A 16,133-nucleotide genomic window follows, 5' to 3' on the forward strand; every position below is an offset into this window, starting at 1 on the left:
TTGCTGTATGAACGGTTGGACTGGTTACAATACTAGTGTGATTTGCGAAAAGAACTAATTATCTATGTTGCATATTAGACAGAAGATCGCTTACATACATGAGAAACAGAAAAATTGCAGACCTACGATTGAGGCTTCAGGAACCCCATAAACGATTTCTCCTTAGACAGGATAATATCCCCGAACTACACTGATTGCATTACAAAGTACAATCTTCTGCATTCTTTTGGTTAGATATGACATTGTCAATTAGTTGACTCTACCATCAAACCCATAAAACTTCAGTTCATCCAGGAGAATACTGTGACTCACATAGTAAATGTCTTACACAGGTTGCAGAAAATACCAATTAGTGCTATTTTGTTATTTGATTCTTGTAAAATCTGGAGATGTCAGCACATAAAAATATAACATTAAAATATCAACAATATTATACAAACGATATACTGTCTCTCACCATTAGGATGAGATGCTAAGTTGCACACAGGCACAATGAAAAGAGTGTTACACACAGAGATTTTGGCCAAAGCCTTCTCCAAAAAGGGGACACACACAGACAGACACACACACACACACACACACACACACACACACACACACACACACACACACACACACACACACACAAGCGCGCGCGCGCGCGCGCGCACGCACCTGCAACTCAACGTGTTATCTTTACGGTGGGTGGCAATCTATCCTTTTCATAACATTGTTGACATTCTAACTTGGACTTTACATTGTAAAATTAAAATATCAATGGATAATGCCACTACACACAGCTGGAGAATCTAATTATCATATCCACTGGAAGAAAGGAGTAGTAACTCGACAGTTTAGTCCACAGACAAATACACTACGAGAAATCCTTTATTTAACTTCTCTTGGACAAGAGGTCTACTGACAGAAATCACACCAGTGAATTACTGAGGATCATTGGTTACATTACAGTAATTCCTTGATTATCAATCACGAACTGGCAGAACCTGAATAAACATAGTTTAAATACATGATAGAAATTGGGAACTTCCAAATGTATATTTGACATTATAAGAAATGCAAACACAATCAGTTTTTACTTTGGTACTCAACAATTTCATAACCTAAGAGTCTTCTATGAAAGCAATTGAAAAATGTGTGTTGAGTTCTCAATAATATAACTTTTAATTCACATGGTGACCTACCAATCTATTTGCTATTTCATTAGGTGCCATTGCATCCTTGTTCCATTTGAAAGTTACAGTTCTGTGTTTGCTGGATTCCAAAAGACATTCTAACAGACTTCCTCCATTTTCCACTGATAATACCGTTAATTTTGGTCCTCTTTCAGCTCTTGTGCGACGTTTAACTGGCTTTTTCATTCTCTTATCTGAAGCTCTGAAAAATAATTCAGATATTAATTATCTGAGACAAAGGAATCACACACATGTAAGTTCATGAACATTATTTCAAACACAAAAATTTGATGTGATAACTTCAGTGACTAGCTTAACACAAAAACACCTACTTTCTCAGGACAATATGAAATAAGAACAATCATTTTTGCAATAGCTTAACTAGTTTCCTTGTTCCAAGTGCATCAGCATTCCATACCCCTATAAATGCTAATTGTTCAACACCACACTGTGCACATTGTCAGTGGTTCCATCAATGCTTGCAGCAGCACACCATTCAGATGAATGACCTTTCTCAAAAATAGAGCCACATTTAAATTCAGTCGTGTGTTTCTTAACTGTTGAAAATGAAGGAACGGACTCCTTATGAGCCTTCCATTTTTCCTCAGTGATAAACCATCCAAACAAAGAATTTTATGATGCCACAATACTCCACTTTACCTAAGAGAGTCAAACACTCAAAACACTACTACAGGGTGGCCATAACTAAAGTTCCAATTTCAAAAAGCTGTAGAAAGAGAACCACTGCTCAGAATGATGTCAAATTTTAACAGTATATTACTGACGTAGGGGGAAACATCATGGTAAAAAAACTGCCTAACATGACTGTCAGGAGCATGTACTATTGGTCAAGCTCTCTTACAAGAATGGTGGCTGTGCATCAGTAGCCCTGAAGAAATTCCAGACAATCAAGAATATGAAGAAAGGGATTGATCTGACATCTGCTAAGGGTCTGGAGAAAAATATTACAAAATTCAAAACGGCAAGTTCTTTTGAAGTGCAATACAGCAGAGGAAGGAAAGCAATTGATCTGACATCTGCCAAAGAAGTGGCCACAGCACTGCAGGAGACGTCGAGCGGTGGTGTGCAAATATGCAGTGCTCAGGGAAATGCACAAATGTTGGACATGCCTGCAAGCTTGCACATAAAATCCTACAAAACATCCTTCGTTGTTATCCACACAATATCACCCATGTTCAAGAGTTGCTTCCTGCTGACCTGCCATCAAGAGAAACATACGATCTGGAATTTACTGCTCGCATGGAACTGGACAATGAATGGCCATGAAACCCATTTCCATCTCTAAGCACATGTCCACATACAGAATATGAGCAATGGAAAATCCACACACACAACTGGTACCACTTCATTCTGCAAAGCTGCCATGTGGTGTGGGTTGATGGCACTGTTTATCACAGAGCCATATTTTTCGAGGTGGAGAGTCCTGCGGGTCCTGTTACCAGTACCGTCACTCGTAAACGCTAAGGAGTCTTTAGCACAACCAACATTATTCCAACCTTTCAATAGCGTTAATGTGTGGGTAGGATCATTTTTATGTAAGATGGTGCTCCAATGGACATTGCACAGCCAGTGAAGTGCCTACTGGGGGTCTGCCCCTATTTTAGCTGACAATGGAACAATTGTTGTACAGGGTGTATATGCAGACGAGGAAAAAAATTCCTGGATTTTTCCTGGATTTCCCGGGTAAAAATACACTTTCTCCTAGATAAAAACACGCTTTTTCCGTGTTATTAAGTGACAGTATATTTTCCCTTGGAACTGTAAAACTTATCAATCCTTTGAATAGTTATGTTTTTATACACGGATGTAGAATTTCCAGGCACTTTAGAAAACAAAACTCAGGGAAGAAAACTTCTTTTGGAAAGATTTTTGATGTGCAGCAACATATATGCTGCATTTTTTCGTATTACAAAAGTATAAATTCGAATTCTACCAAACACCACATGTTACGTTCCGAACTATTGTAATCGAGATTGCGATGCGCTTTTGTAAGCCAGTCATAGCTCATGTCACGTGATCCTGCCAGCCGATGACAGTGGATACTCAGACCACAGGACACATGATGTAGTAAGTTAATAGCAACATCACTTATGTAGCGCAGATATACAAACAGGAAAAGTTAATGTTTTAAATTAATATACATGGTGTTGCTACAAGAAAAGCAAAGCTTTCACATATAATATTGGTCTCTAAGGTTAATAAGCTGCAAGAGTAGCTAAGCTTCCACATATAATGTTGATATTTTTTACGCATGTTACACTTTAAGATACATCACACAAATGTGCCAGTAAAATTTTTAGCCGATTCCAGCGACTTGTCCTCAAAGTTTTCCACAAATAAATTAGCTACCACAGAGGAGAGAGAGCTTCCCGTAGCACTACATCAATTTGCTCATAATAATGACATGCATGTCTGATCTGGGCTCAAAATACTTCTAAATGGCTCGTCATCAAATGTTCTGCGATTTAAGAAATTCATAGTACATTCTCACACATAGTTCAACTTGCGTAAAAGGAAATTTACTGTGAAAGTAATGCTTTTCAAACTACCATTTGCAATATTTTCCCGCGACCTGTTAGAAGTAGGTACGTTTCAGTAGTTGTCAGAGAGCACCAGATAACAGGCGCTACTGCACTTTGGCAGCTGCTATGACGCAGGAAGCCCGTATGTTCATATGTGTAAAACATTAAAAGATCTTACATTATGTTACAAAAGAAAAAAGACATCAGAGGATACTCCAAGAGCATCGGAATTTCGTGAATCATACTAAAATGGCACATTTCAAGTCCATACTTAAAAAGCATGTTCATATGTCCAGATTCCCAATGAACTAGGCCTCAACCTGCCATTGAGCTTTTCAGAGTTGGTTGCGGGATGTATTGACTCATTTTTGATTCTTTATTATGGCTCGATGCCATACGTGCTAGAAGATGAAAACGTGCACTTGAAATGCAGCGAGCAGTTGAAATTAGCTAATAGTGTGGAACTAAACACTTTGTTTCAAACACGTTGACTGCCTCAGCGTAAAAGATTAATAAAAGACAAGTTTCCTTAGCAAATCGACAAAAATAACTTCATTGTTCTACAAGGCGCTTAATGCATAGCTGTCAGAAAAGTGGAAATCGCCCCCTCTTTCGAGTGTTTGAGATACGTCAAAAATTTAAAAATCGAATTTTCAAAAATACGTTCATTTCGTAGCACACATCTTTCTCAAGAGTCTGATACATAAAACATATATGTTCGAGGAAATGTAAGACATGTTAGTTGGTCTTAAGTGTGCCGGAGTGCAGTGCCACCCCTCTTCACACAGCATTATTCTATCGCACGTCACTGTATTTCGCTCCACAGCATTGAAATGTGTATATTTTGTACTGGATGCCATCAAACCATATTCAGGACAGTGAAAATTATAATGTTCTGTGGTGCCTCTCCTGCTCCCAGTCGCCGGCTTGACATCCTGCCCCTCTTTTTTAAAAAAAAAAAAAAACACCCCCTCGCAATTAATGCTGGATGGGATTATTTGTAATCAGGAGAACAGGAACTCTTCAGAAAATTTGCACACTTTATTGGCTGTTAACTAATAACTTTCTGTTTTGGGTGACATAAAATTAAATATAGGATACATACACCCCCCCCCCCCCCCCCCCCCACCCCCCAGAAACATGGACCTTGCCATCGGTGGGGAGGCGTGCGTGCCTCAGGGATACAGATAGCCGTACCGTAGGTGCGGCCACAACGGAGGGGTATCTGTTGAGAGGCCAGACAAACGTGTGGTCCCTGAAGAGGGGCAGCAGCCTTTTCAGTAGTTGCAGGGGCAACAGTCTGGATGATTGACCGACTGATCTGGCCTTGTAACACTAACCAAAATGGCCTTGCTGTGCTGGTACTGCGAACGGCTGAAAGCAAGGGCAAACTGCAACCGTCATTTTTCCCGAGGGCATGCAGCTTTACTGTATGGTTAAATGATGATGGTGTCCTCTTGGGTAAAATATTCTGGAGGTAAAATAGTCCCCCATTCGGATCTCCGGGCAGGGACTACTCAAGAGGACGTCGATATCAGGAGAAAGAAAACTGGCGTTCTACGGATCGGAGCGTGGAATAACAGATCCCTTAATCGGGCAGGTAGGTTAGAAAATTTAAAAAGGGAAATGGATAGGTTAAAGTTGGATATAGTGGGAATTAGTGAAGTTTGGTGGCAGGAGGAACAAAACTTTTGGTCAGGTGAATACAGGGTTATAAATACAAAATCAAATAGGGGTAATGCAGGAGTAGGTTTAATAATGAATAAAAACATAGGAGTGCGGGTAAGCTACTACAAACAGCATAGTGAACGCATTATTGTGGCCAAGATAGACACGAAGCCCACACCTACAGTAGTACAAGTGTATATGCCAACTAGTTCTGCATATGATGAAGAAATGTATGAGGAGGTAAAAGAAATTATTCAGGTAGTGAAGGGAGATGAAAATTTAATAGCCATGGGTGACTGGAATTCGACAGTAGGAAAATGAAGAGAAGGAAACGTAGTAGGCGAATATGGATTGGGGCTAAGAAATGAAAGAGGAAGCCGCCTGGTAGTATTTTGCACAGAGCACAACTTACTCATAGCTAACACTTGGTTCAAGAATCATAAAAGAAGGTTGTATACACGGAAGAAGCCTGGAGATACTAGAAGGTTTCAGATAGATTATATAATGGTAAGACAGAGATTTAGGAACCAGGTTTTAAATTGTAAGACATTTCCAGGGGCAGATGTGGACTCTGACCACAATCTATTGGTTATGAACTGTAGATTAAAACTGAAGAAACTGCAAAAAGGTAGGAATTTAAGGAGATGGGACCTGGATAAACTGAAAGAACCAGAGGTTGTACATAGTTTCAGGGAGAGCATAAGGGAACAATTGACAGGAATGGGGGAAAGAAATACAGTAGAAGAAGAATGGGTAGCTTTGAGAGATGAAGTAGTGGAGGCAGCAGAGGATCACGTAGGTAAAAAGATGAGGGCTAGTAGAAATCCTTGGGTAACAGAAGAAATATTGAATTTAATTGATGAAAGGAGAAAATATAAAAATGCAGTAAATGAAGCAGGCAGAAAGGAATACAAACGTCTTAAAAATGAGATTGACAGGAAGTGCAAAATGGCTAAGCAGGGATGACTAGAGGACAAATGTAAGGTTGTAGAGGCTTATCTCACTAGGGATAAGATAGATACTGCCTACAGGAAAATTAAAGAGACCTTTGGAGAAAAGAGAACCACTTGTATGAATATCAAGAGCTCAGATGGAAACCCAGTTCCAAGCAAAGAAGGGAAAGCAGAAAGGTGGAGGGAGTGTATAGAGGGTCTATACAAGGGCGATGTACTTGAGGACAATATTATGGAAATTGAAGTGGATGTAGATGAAGATGAAGATGAAATGGGAGATACGATACTGCGTGAAGAGTTTGACAGAGCACTGAAAGACCTGAGTCGAAACAAGGCCCCGGGAGTAGACAACATTCCATTAGAGCTACTGATGGCCTTGGGAGAGCCAGTCCTGACAAAACTCTACCATCTGGTGAGAAAGATGTATGAGAGGTGAAATACCCTCAGACTTCAAGAAGAATATAATAATTCCAATCCCAAAGAAAGCAGGTGCTGACAGTTGTGAAAATTACTGAACAATCAGTTTAATAAGTCACGGATGCAAAATCCTAATGTGAATTCTTTACAGTCGAATGGAAAAACTGGTAGAAGCTGACCTCGGGGAAGATCAGTTTGGATTCCGTAGAAATATTGGAACACGTGAGGCAATACTGACCCTACGACTTATCTTAGAAGAAAGATTACAGAAAGGCAAACCTATGTTTCTAGCATTTGTAGACTTAGAGAAAGCTTTTGACAATGTTGACTGGAATACTCTCCTCCAAATTCTGAACGTGGCAGGGGTAAAATACAGGGAACGAAAGGCTATTTACAATTTGTACAGAAACCAGATGGCAGTTATAAGAGTCAAGGGACATGAAAGGGAAGCAGTGGTTGGGAGGAGTGAGACAGGGTTGTAGCCTATCCCCGATGCTATTCAATTTGTATATTGAGCAAGCAGTGAAGGAAACAAAAGAAAAATTCGGAGTAGGAATTAAAATCCATGGAGAAGAAATAAAAACTTTGAGGTTCGCCGATGACATTGTAATTCTGTCAGAGACAGCAAAGGACTTGGAAGAGCAGTTGAACGGAATGGACAGTGTCATGAAAGGAGGATATAAGATGAACATCAACAAAAGCAAAACGAGGATAATGGAATGTAGTCGAATTAAGTCGGGTGATGCTGAGGGAATTAGATTAGGAAATGAGACACTTAAAGTAGTAAAGGAGTTTTGCTATTTGGAGAGCAAAATAACTGATGATGGTCGAAGTAGAGAGGATATAAAATGTAGACTGGCAACGTCAAGGAAAGCTTTTCTGAAGAAGAGGAATTTGTTAACATCGAGTATAGATTTAAGTGTCAGGAAGTCGTTTCTGAAAGTATTTGTATGGACTGTAGCCATATATGGAAGTGAAACATGGACAGTAACTAGTTTGGACAAGAAGAGAATAGAAGCTTTAGAAATGTGGTGCTACAGAAGAATGCTGAAGATTAGATGGGTAGAACTAATGAGGAGGTATTGAATAGGATTGGGGAGAAGAGAAGTTTGTGGCACAACTTGACTAGAAGAAGGGATCGATTGGTAGGACATTTTCTGAGGCATCAAGGGATCACAAATTTAGCATTGGAGGGCAGCGTGGAGGGTAAAAATCATAGAGGGAGACCAAGAGATGAATACACTAAACAGATACAGAAGGATGTAGGTTGCAGTAGGTACGGGAGATAATGAAGCTTGCACAGGATAGAGTAACATGGAGAGATGCATCAAACCAGTCTCAGAACTGAAGACCACAACAACAACAACAACAACAACAACACACAAAACCAGTAAAGACAAGAGACAAGCAATACAGTACACCTTTCTTCAATCCTTAGCTGTTAGCATTGTTTTCTCTCTAATCTTGATACTGCTTTACATAGCGTGCTTTCCTTTCTGCGACAGAATCTATTACCTCATCAAAGTACATCAAACTTTTTGCTACATGAAAAATCGAAATATCGTTGTCTAATACAGTGTAAGCAGTTAATAAAAATAGTACCCAAGACTGGTGTGGTTTCTCGATCTGATTATGTCTATTTTGTCACTGCTAAATAAAACAATCTAGGCCTCTCTAACACTGCAGAAATTGTCACACACACCAAATGAACGAGACTGTTTTGGCACAAATGGTCATTTTTGTAACACGTCAGAATATAATTCACGAAGACCAACATAAAATGCCTATTAGGCCTTCTACAACCAAAAAGCTTTATGTTAGAAAATAGTTTCACATTTCATTCATACGTTCCAGTTTCTCGTGCATGAGATTGAAAAGTAGTAGTACGAGATTTTAATATAAATTTGGAACTGTCATATACTTCCCTAATTTGTGTGATGTCCTTGTTTCCTCTCGTTCATACAAACAATCTTGTCATGACTAATTCTGGAACTATTCCTGCCTTTGTCAAAACTTATTCGCCAGTTAACTTCACTAACCCTGCCACAATCACCGGTTTAGTTATCCCTGATTATTCTCTGGTTAGGAGTTGTTATGTTCTTACAAACCATTTTCCGCACTACTTCCAGAATACAACTTAAGCGGCTGCTAGACGGGGACTATAGAACTGGCACTTACTAATGTAGCGATATGGCCAAAAATTTTCTGACAAAATTTCATTTTCCTGGATACACTGAGAAGATAATACGTAATCTTTCTTACCTGTTATTCCTGCTAGTCATTTATTTCCACTCTGGTAGTCTGAATCTCTCGATTTCCCTAGTAATTATAACAATGCTGATCATTTGCAAACCCAATCAACCACATAATCAGACAACGATTGGCATTCCCTCATTTGGCTTTACTCTGCTCAGCTTGTATAGCCCGGTCCCCTTTTGCCTGCAGGAAAGTCTATTTCTAGATGCGACGTGGATTCCCACGACAGACATCACGTACACTATGCACGCATTCAAAAATCAACTTATGGTTTTGTTTTTTTTCCATGGGACCAAACTGCTGATGTCATTGGTCCTTAGGCTTACACACTACTTAATCTAACTTAAGCTAAGGACAACACACACACCCATGCCCGAGGGAGGATTCGAACCTCCAACAGGGGGAGTCGTGTGAACCGTGACAAGTCGCCTGAGACCGCACGGCTACCCCACGCGGCTTATGATTCATTCAGAAATAGACTTAATTCAAAAACCAACAGGGATGCCCCCCTCCCCCCCCCCCCCTCGATCTGGGCCTGCTGCACATGCATGAATCTGGCATCTTGGGTGCGGCAGTAAAATTTTTCCTGGTTGCATCTAACTGCTTGCTGTGACTGCTTACACAGGAGCAGCCACATTTCTGTAGCCAGAAACGGGAGAAGGTACTACTCATAACTGCGTATGCGCATGAGACCGCTCATAACTACTAAAATAAATCTAATGTAAACAGTTGTGACGTCATGCTCATCAGAGGCAATTTGTTGTTATGTAGCACTGCATGGTCTTCCTAAAGCCTTTGACACATTTTGCTGTTGGCAAATGCTTGTATGAGCACTGTGTTTTGTTGTTGTATATGGCACGTTTCCTTTGCAATTTATGTTTTATTTTCGATTTTTTTCCTCATTCACGTTTTATTGTTGCAGTATTATTCTGCAGTGGGGGGATACAGTAATATCCTTTGTTAGAATATTGATTCTTACCAGTCAAAATTACAAAAATTTAACTGAAAACTGAACAAAAAATTCCTGGAATTCTAAAAAATTCCCGGGTTTTTCCCAGATCTCCTGGATGTCCCGGGTTGTATGCACCCTGTAGTACATATTTCAAAATTTCAAGACTTTTGTGATTAGTATATTAGTGACAACTCATTATCACGTGTAACATCTCAGTAGGTTTACAAACATTACAAAATTTTCCCAGTGAAAATACATCCACATGTTGATCATTAACAGAACTGGATTACAGTTTTATCTTTATAAGCAATAAAATTTAAATTTAACTAAAGCGCACGAGCACTGGCTAGTTGGTGGATCATCGCCGGTGTTGGTAAGTGTTTTCCTATGGGTCACTTTGTCTGTCTATTCCGCCCTCTGGATTTGAAAGCATCTGAAAATTGGTGCAGAACAGCTAATACTCATCAACACTATTCCTTGGTCACACCAGATACTATTTGCAGTTCCATAGTATGTCCCTCCAATGCAATGTCTATAGTGGTAGCAAAGAATCATTCTTATTTAATGGTGTTGCCCTCCTCATCCAGGGCTGGTTCGGTTGTTCTAATGCACATACTTTTAGGGCTGAGTTGTGGCTGCTCATGACCATTAGTGATCCAAAACTTTCCTTGACCACCTACAATGATTAGGTTCATTGGTGATTTGTAGATTTCTCATACGAGCCTGCAGCTTTTTGAAATCAACAAAAGTTTCTCAGCTGCATCTTGACTGAAGACCTGACCTTGTCTTGTTGATGATGTTGGGATAACATCTTCAATGGCAAAAAATTGCCCTGAGCAATCTTTATTTTATGTGTTAGTTGGACTAGCTTTGTCAGTCGAAGTCTTATCTTCCGCATTCTGACTGCCTGTGATGCCTTCATTAAGTCCCACCCAAGAATAACCTTATGACTACATTCTCTTAAAATGACACATTCAAAGGGCTGTCTCTGTCACTGATATTTATTTTTGCAAATGTCTTGCAATGTCTAAAAAAACTGTAACAGCATTTATCAGTCCAAATGGTAACTCTATCACAAATTATCAGTTATCATTCAGGCCAGATCAACACAATGATGTTACATTAAGTAACTGCAATACCAGAGTGAAAAGTTAAGAACATCAGAGTTGGCACCTTTTGAGTAACATTTTCAACCAACAATATAGGAAGTGCTCAAATATATTCTGGAGAAAACTGGTATCTGAGGTCACTTTGTGAGGGAGTGATAACAAATATTATGCTTATGGAAAATCAAAAACACTAACAAAATGATGCAGACTTCCCACAGTGTGTTAATTTTCACACCCGTCCAAAATACCTGTGCTACACATACAAACATTTTATTTCCACATTGGCCAATTAGTTATAGATACTTTAATTCATGTCTCAACTTTTATCTTCTTCTGGGAAAGGTTTTTAACACAAAGGTTGAAACTGAAATTTATACAATGAATTTCAAACACCACAAAACAGCATATAACTTACATGTCAGCTGGGCCTCCAGATGCAAGATCAGAAGTTGTATCCAAATGAGGATGTGGAGGCTATGTGGAGAAAAGTTTACAAGAATTAATATCACTACACTAAGCAACAGTCATAGCAATGTATGAGACTGAAGTAAACTTATTTTCTAACATCATGCAACACTACACAAGGTAATTAAAACTTGTGATGCCACAGAGATACATCAAAATAAAATGATTAACCAAACAAGTATTACAGTCCAGTACAATAATTCACAAATTAAAGAGATTGAGATTCTATGATGATTTTTTTTCCCATTCATGCTACATAAATTAAAATACAATTCTAAGTGTTGCTTGAGAGAGGAAGCACCGTTTGACATAAACAGATATTCAATGAACATTTTTATTTTGTTATCTCTCACCTGCATTACTGTGTGTCCTGTGTTAACATATACAGGCTCCATATAACCCTGACCTTTCACTGCTGTATCCATATGAGGAATTCCTGTTTCGCGTTGCATAATTTGTTGATTGCCAGCGAGGTTCTGCCTAGGTATTTCAGTTGCTGTCATCAGTATACCAGCCTGTGGCATTTTATCACCTGAGATTATTTCTAAGTTTTGACTTGGTACATAAATCAGAGAGGGGGCTTTCTGTTGTGCCAAGTTAGTGTTCCATTCAGTTGTGTTTGCAAGTGTTGGAGGTGGCATCGCTTCAGCAGGATGTCGATAAGTCAAAGCTTCTGAGTGCCCAGCTTTCTGAAGACTTTCTAATCCCTCTTGCTGTAAATGAGAATGTCCGGGACCACCAACTACCACATTTTCAACCTTTAATTGTTGAGGCATATCACCAACAGAATACTGGATAACATTCTGCTGAGTGTTTACATTCAGCAATAGTTCTTGTGGCGTCCCCTGCTGGTGTAGTACATTCTCTTTGCTTGTTTGACAATGGTCAGGTTTCTGTGTAATCAGTTGTTGTAGCTGATTTGACAGGGCTTCAGACTGTGTTAACACATGCTGCTGTGGTATCGCCCTTTCATGCTGGACAATATTTTCTTGATGAGAAAGTGTTTGGGTCTCACCAGGCATTACTTGACATATTTGAGTCTGTCCAAGCTCGTTTGAAGTTTTGTTCTGATATTCAGAACTTACACTTCCTTCTTGACTTTCAAAAACATTCTGGGATGCATACACATCTTTTAATGAAGTTTCACAGGTTGCCACTACATGTGATCCAGTATCTGAGGTAACTGCTGTTGACATATTTTCCAAATCTTTATTGTCCTTTTGTACTATGCCTTCTGCAAAAAAAATTCCGCTGAGTATATGTGGGGTCTGCAGTTGATTTGTGCTGTCTGGCATTAGTGTTGCTTCGGATGTAGCCTTCATAAATTTCACAGCTGAATCTTCCTGACTTACACCAAAATTCTGTTGTAGCTGCCCTTGCACATGCTGCTGGTGTGTAATCACAAGTGCATTGGTTTTGGAAGATTGTTGCCTATATTGGACCACTTTGGCTTTACGTTTAGTTAGCACATCCCGATTGAACTCACTAGATGAGGTTTCGTACTGATTGCTTTCTTGGCTCATAGTTATATCCTCCTCTGTTGTAATGGTGGACTCCTCTGCCCATTCTGATACAGATGTATCATGAACGCAAAGTAGTTCTTTCTGTTCAGTTACCATTTGATTTTGTAACAGTTCTTGCTGTGCTGATGAAACTTGTTCTAAACAGTGCATTTGGTACTGTGTAATAGGAGGCTCTACTTTTACTACAGCTGGCTGATTTTCATGTAATGTGTTTTTTTCTTCCAGAAAATATGATTGTTGACTCTTTTCCTTCTGAAGGTTATCTGTAAAGTGCAAAACATTTTCTTTCACTTCAGATCCATATACAACACCCTGGATCACATCACGACTGCCTGTCACTCCCCCATCTTGTCTTTCTAAACCTGGTTTGTACTCACTCTGAGAATATTCTTCTTTCTTAGGTGGCTGATGCATGGGCACATGTTCTCTTTCAACTACCTTGGTTGCTGTATCTTGACACAATTTTAGTTGCTCTGATAACTGCTCTTCTAATAATGGCATCTGAGCAATTACAACAGGCTCCTTATATTCTTGTTGAGGCAAAGTAGGAACAGCCTGGCGAGTTTCTCCTCCCAGAGAAGTCACAAACATACTCTCGGGTTGCACAGGCATCTGTTGCAGTTTTATATCACTCTGAGTTATCATTTCACCTGTGGAATACTTTCCATCCACACGAGGAACAAACTCACTTTCCTGTGGTAATCTCTCTCTGTTTTCAGATGTCATCTCTTGGGACTCACGCCCTGAAACCTGTTTTTGCTGACTGTCTCCAAACTCTTGGGGGTTTGGTTGCTCAAACTTGACTTTTTCAATTATATGACCTGTCAGTTCATCCTTCTGTCCTTCATGGTCAACTAAAACCTGTTGATTCCGAGTTTCTTGTTGAGCCTGTGTCATTATCGAGAATTGTTGCTGTACAGGCGCATTTGGCATAAACTTATTATCTGGGCCAATGGCACTGTACTGTTGATCAGCTGGTGAAATTTCATTGTTACCTGTCGATGGAAGTCCACTTGGCTGCTCTTGAATTGTTAGTTGACTATTATCTTGTAACTGAATCTGACTAGGTACATGATCCTGCCATGGAATTTTGTGACTCTCTAGTTCAACAGACTGATTTTCAGGTGTAGGACAAATCACACTAGAAATTTGCTCTGGCAACCATCCCTCCTTGACACTTTGAATTACATTATGTGATTCAATGACAGTTTCTTCTGATGAAATGTTTTCCTTTCCATACGATTTCTGTGGAGAGAGAGACTGTGGAGTTATCTGTTCCTGGATGTGCTGTGATCCTTCTACAGATGAAATCACTTTGTTAATATTACAAGTGTCAGAGCTATGGTCTTCTGGTGTAGCACCTTGTGAATTATCAACTGACTGGTAACATATTCTGTCTTCCACCAATTTCTGTGGTAAACCTGGCTCTAAGACGGATGCAGGAGTGTCGTATTTTCTAGATTCAAAATGTTTCTCAGTTACTTCCTGTGACTGAATTGGCTGATCTGCGACAACAGCCTCACCGTGTTGCCATGTTTGTCTTTGCTGGTATGCAAGAACTTCTGAGTCTTCTTGAGGGAACATTCTGTCATGTGTAGTAGTTTGTTGCTGAGTATTCACTTGGTTTGAACTACCACTAGAAATCTCATCTAGTTCATGAGAAAGTTGTTGTGTGAGAGTCTGATGTTTCTGTATAGACTCCAGTGCTATTTTGTTTCCATGATAAGATTCTTTTGCTTGCTGCAATGCCTGCTGAAGTTGTTGAATGCTTTGTTGGCACTTGGTAAGATCTTGGTGGCATTTCTCTTGCTGCAGAACCTGTTGTTGGATGAGTTTTAGTTTCAACTGTCGTTCAATATGTAAAATATTTTCCTCTTCTTGACTAAGCGGTACATGGGGAATGTAAGATGGCTGTTGATGCATTTGAGCAGTGGACTGACTTGGTTGAGACAAATATGTCTCTACTGCATACTGAGGTTGTGACTGCATGTGAAAGATGCTGATATCAGTCTGCATCTCAGTACTCTGAGCAGTTGGCACAATATTGGTTTGCTGAACATTATCAATTTGAGATGGATGCTGTGTGTCAGGCACATTATGTAGAGCACCTTGGTTCTCACTAACAGGTATCTGCATCTGAACAGATGATAAAGGATGTTGGGCCAATGCTGAGTGGTCAGAGACAGGTCCATAGCCATGCTGGAAAATTGTTCCTTGACTACTATATGATTCATCAGAAGTGTCAGTCGGAATGTAGGTTTGATTTGCCTGTTGGAAGGAGAAGAAAAAATCTGCTTTCAGACAAGATGAAATTTTAGATATTCGCAATTATTTATAATGTAAAATAAACTAAAAATCATGACTATTTTAACAGTTTTTGATACTGGGATTAAGCTTTACAATTATTACATAGGCAGTTAAAAAAAAAAAAAAAAATCCCGATTAGCAAATAATATCACCCTCCTAAAATTTGGTAGTTCTTCAATCATCTATTTTTTTTTCATTTTACGATCACTGTTTCTATGACCAGTACAGTTTTCAAGAGCCCCCCACCAGCCAAAATTCTAAATTCACACAAATCTTTAATGGAACTAAGTTCTTACCATTCACTTATATCTGTGTGTAACTCTATATTTCAACTGATATACCTACATTAGTATGCTGTAAGTTACTTTCTATTCTTTAAGGGGGTAGGATGTCAAACTGACCGTCTTGGAGCAGGAGAGACACCACAGGACATTTCCACTGTCTATACTTTTACGAATAAATTCATAAAACTTTGTCAGCATGACCAGGAAGGATTCAGGATTCACAATCATAACAGTGGAAGTTCAAAAAAAAATAACAAAATAAAATTTTTTTACATGTGAAAGTTCATCATTTTTTCACTTCTATTGGCTGTGTTTGTTGCTATAGGTACACGTTTCTTCACAAGTAAGAGAGATTATTCGATGAATTTTGCACAGAATACAAACCATACTTACAGGTGTATGAAACTCTAGAAATTATTTAATTTATGAAAAAATGAATGAGCTGTTACATTTTAAACTTCATGTTTATAAAAAACTCAAATTT

General features: G+C 39.2%; 1 protein-coding gene across 1 annotated transcript in view; it reads right to left on the minus strand.

Annotated features, from left to right (window-relative positions):
- Nucleotides 1–16,133, minus strand: part of LOC126470079 (uncharacterized) — a 325,220-nt gene that overhangs the window by 139,398 nt on the left and 169,689 nt on the right. Inside the window, exons 13-15 of the mRNA XM_050097591.1 lie at nucleotides 11,889–15,326; nucleotides 11,486–11,544; nucleotides 1,182–1,374 (exon numbers count right to left, since the gene is read on the minus strand). Of these exons, the coding sequence (XP_049953548.1) occupies nucleotides 1,182–1,374; nucleotides 11,486–11,544; nucleotides 11,889–15,326 (3,690 nt within the window). The remainder of the gene's footprint in view (nucleotides 1–1,181; nucleotides 1,375–11,485; nucleotides 11,545–11,888; nucleotides 15,327–16,133) is intronic.

This window comes from Schistocerca serialis, chromosome 3 (genome assembly GCF_023864345.2).
Source record: "Schistocerca serialis cubense isolate TAMUIC-IGC-003099 chromosome 3, iqSchSeri2.2, whole genome shotgun sequence".
NCBI lineage: Eukaryota > Metazoa > Arthropoda > Insecta > Orthoptera > Acrididae > Schistocerca > Schistocerca serialis.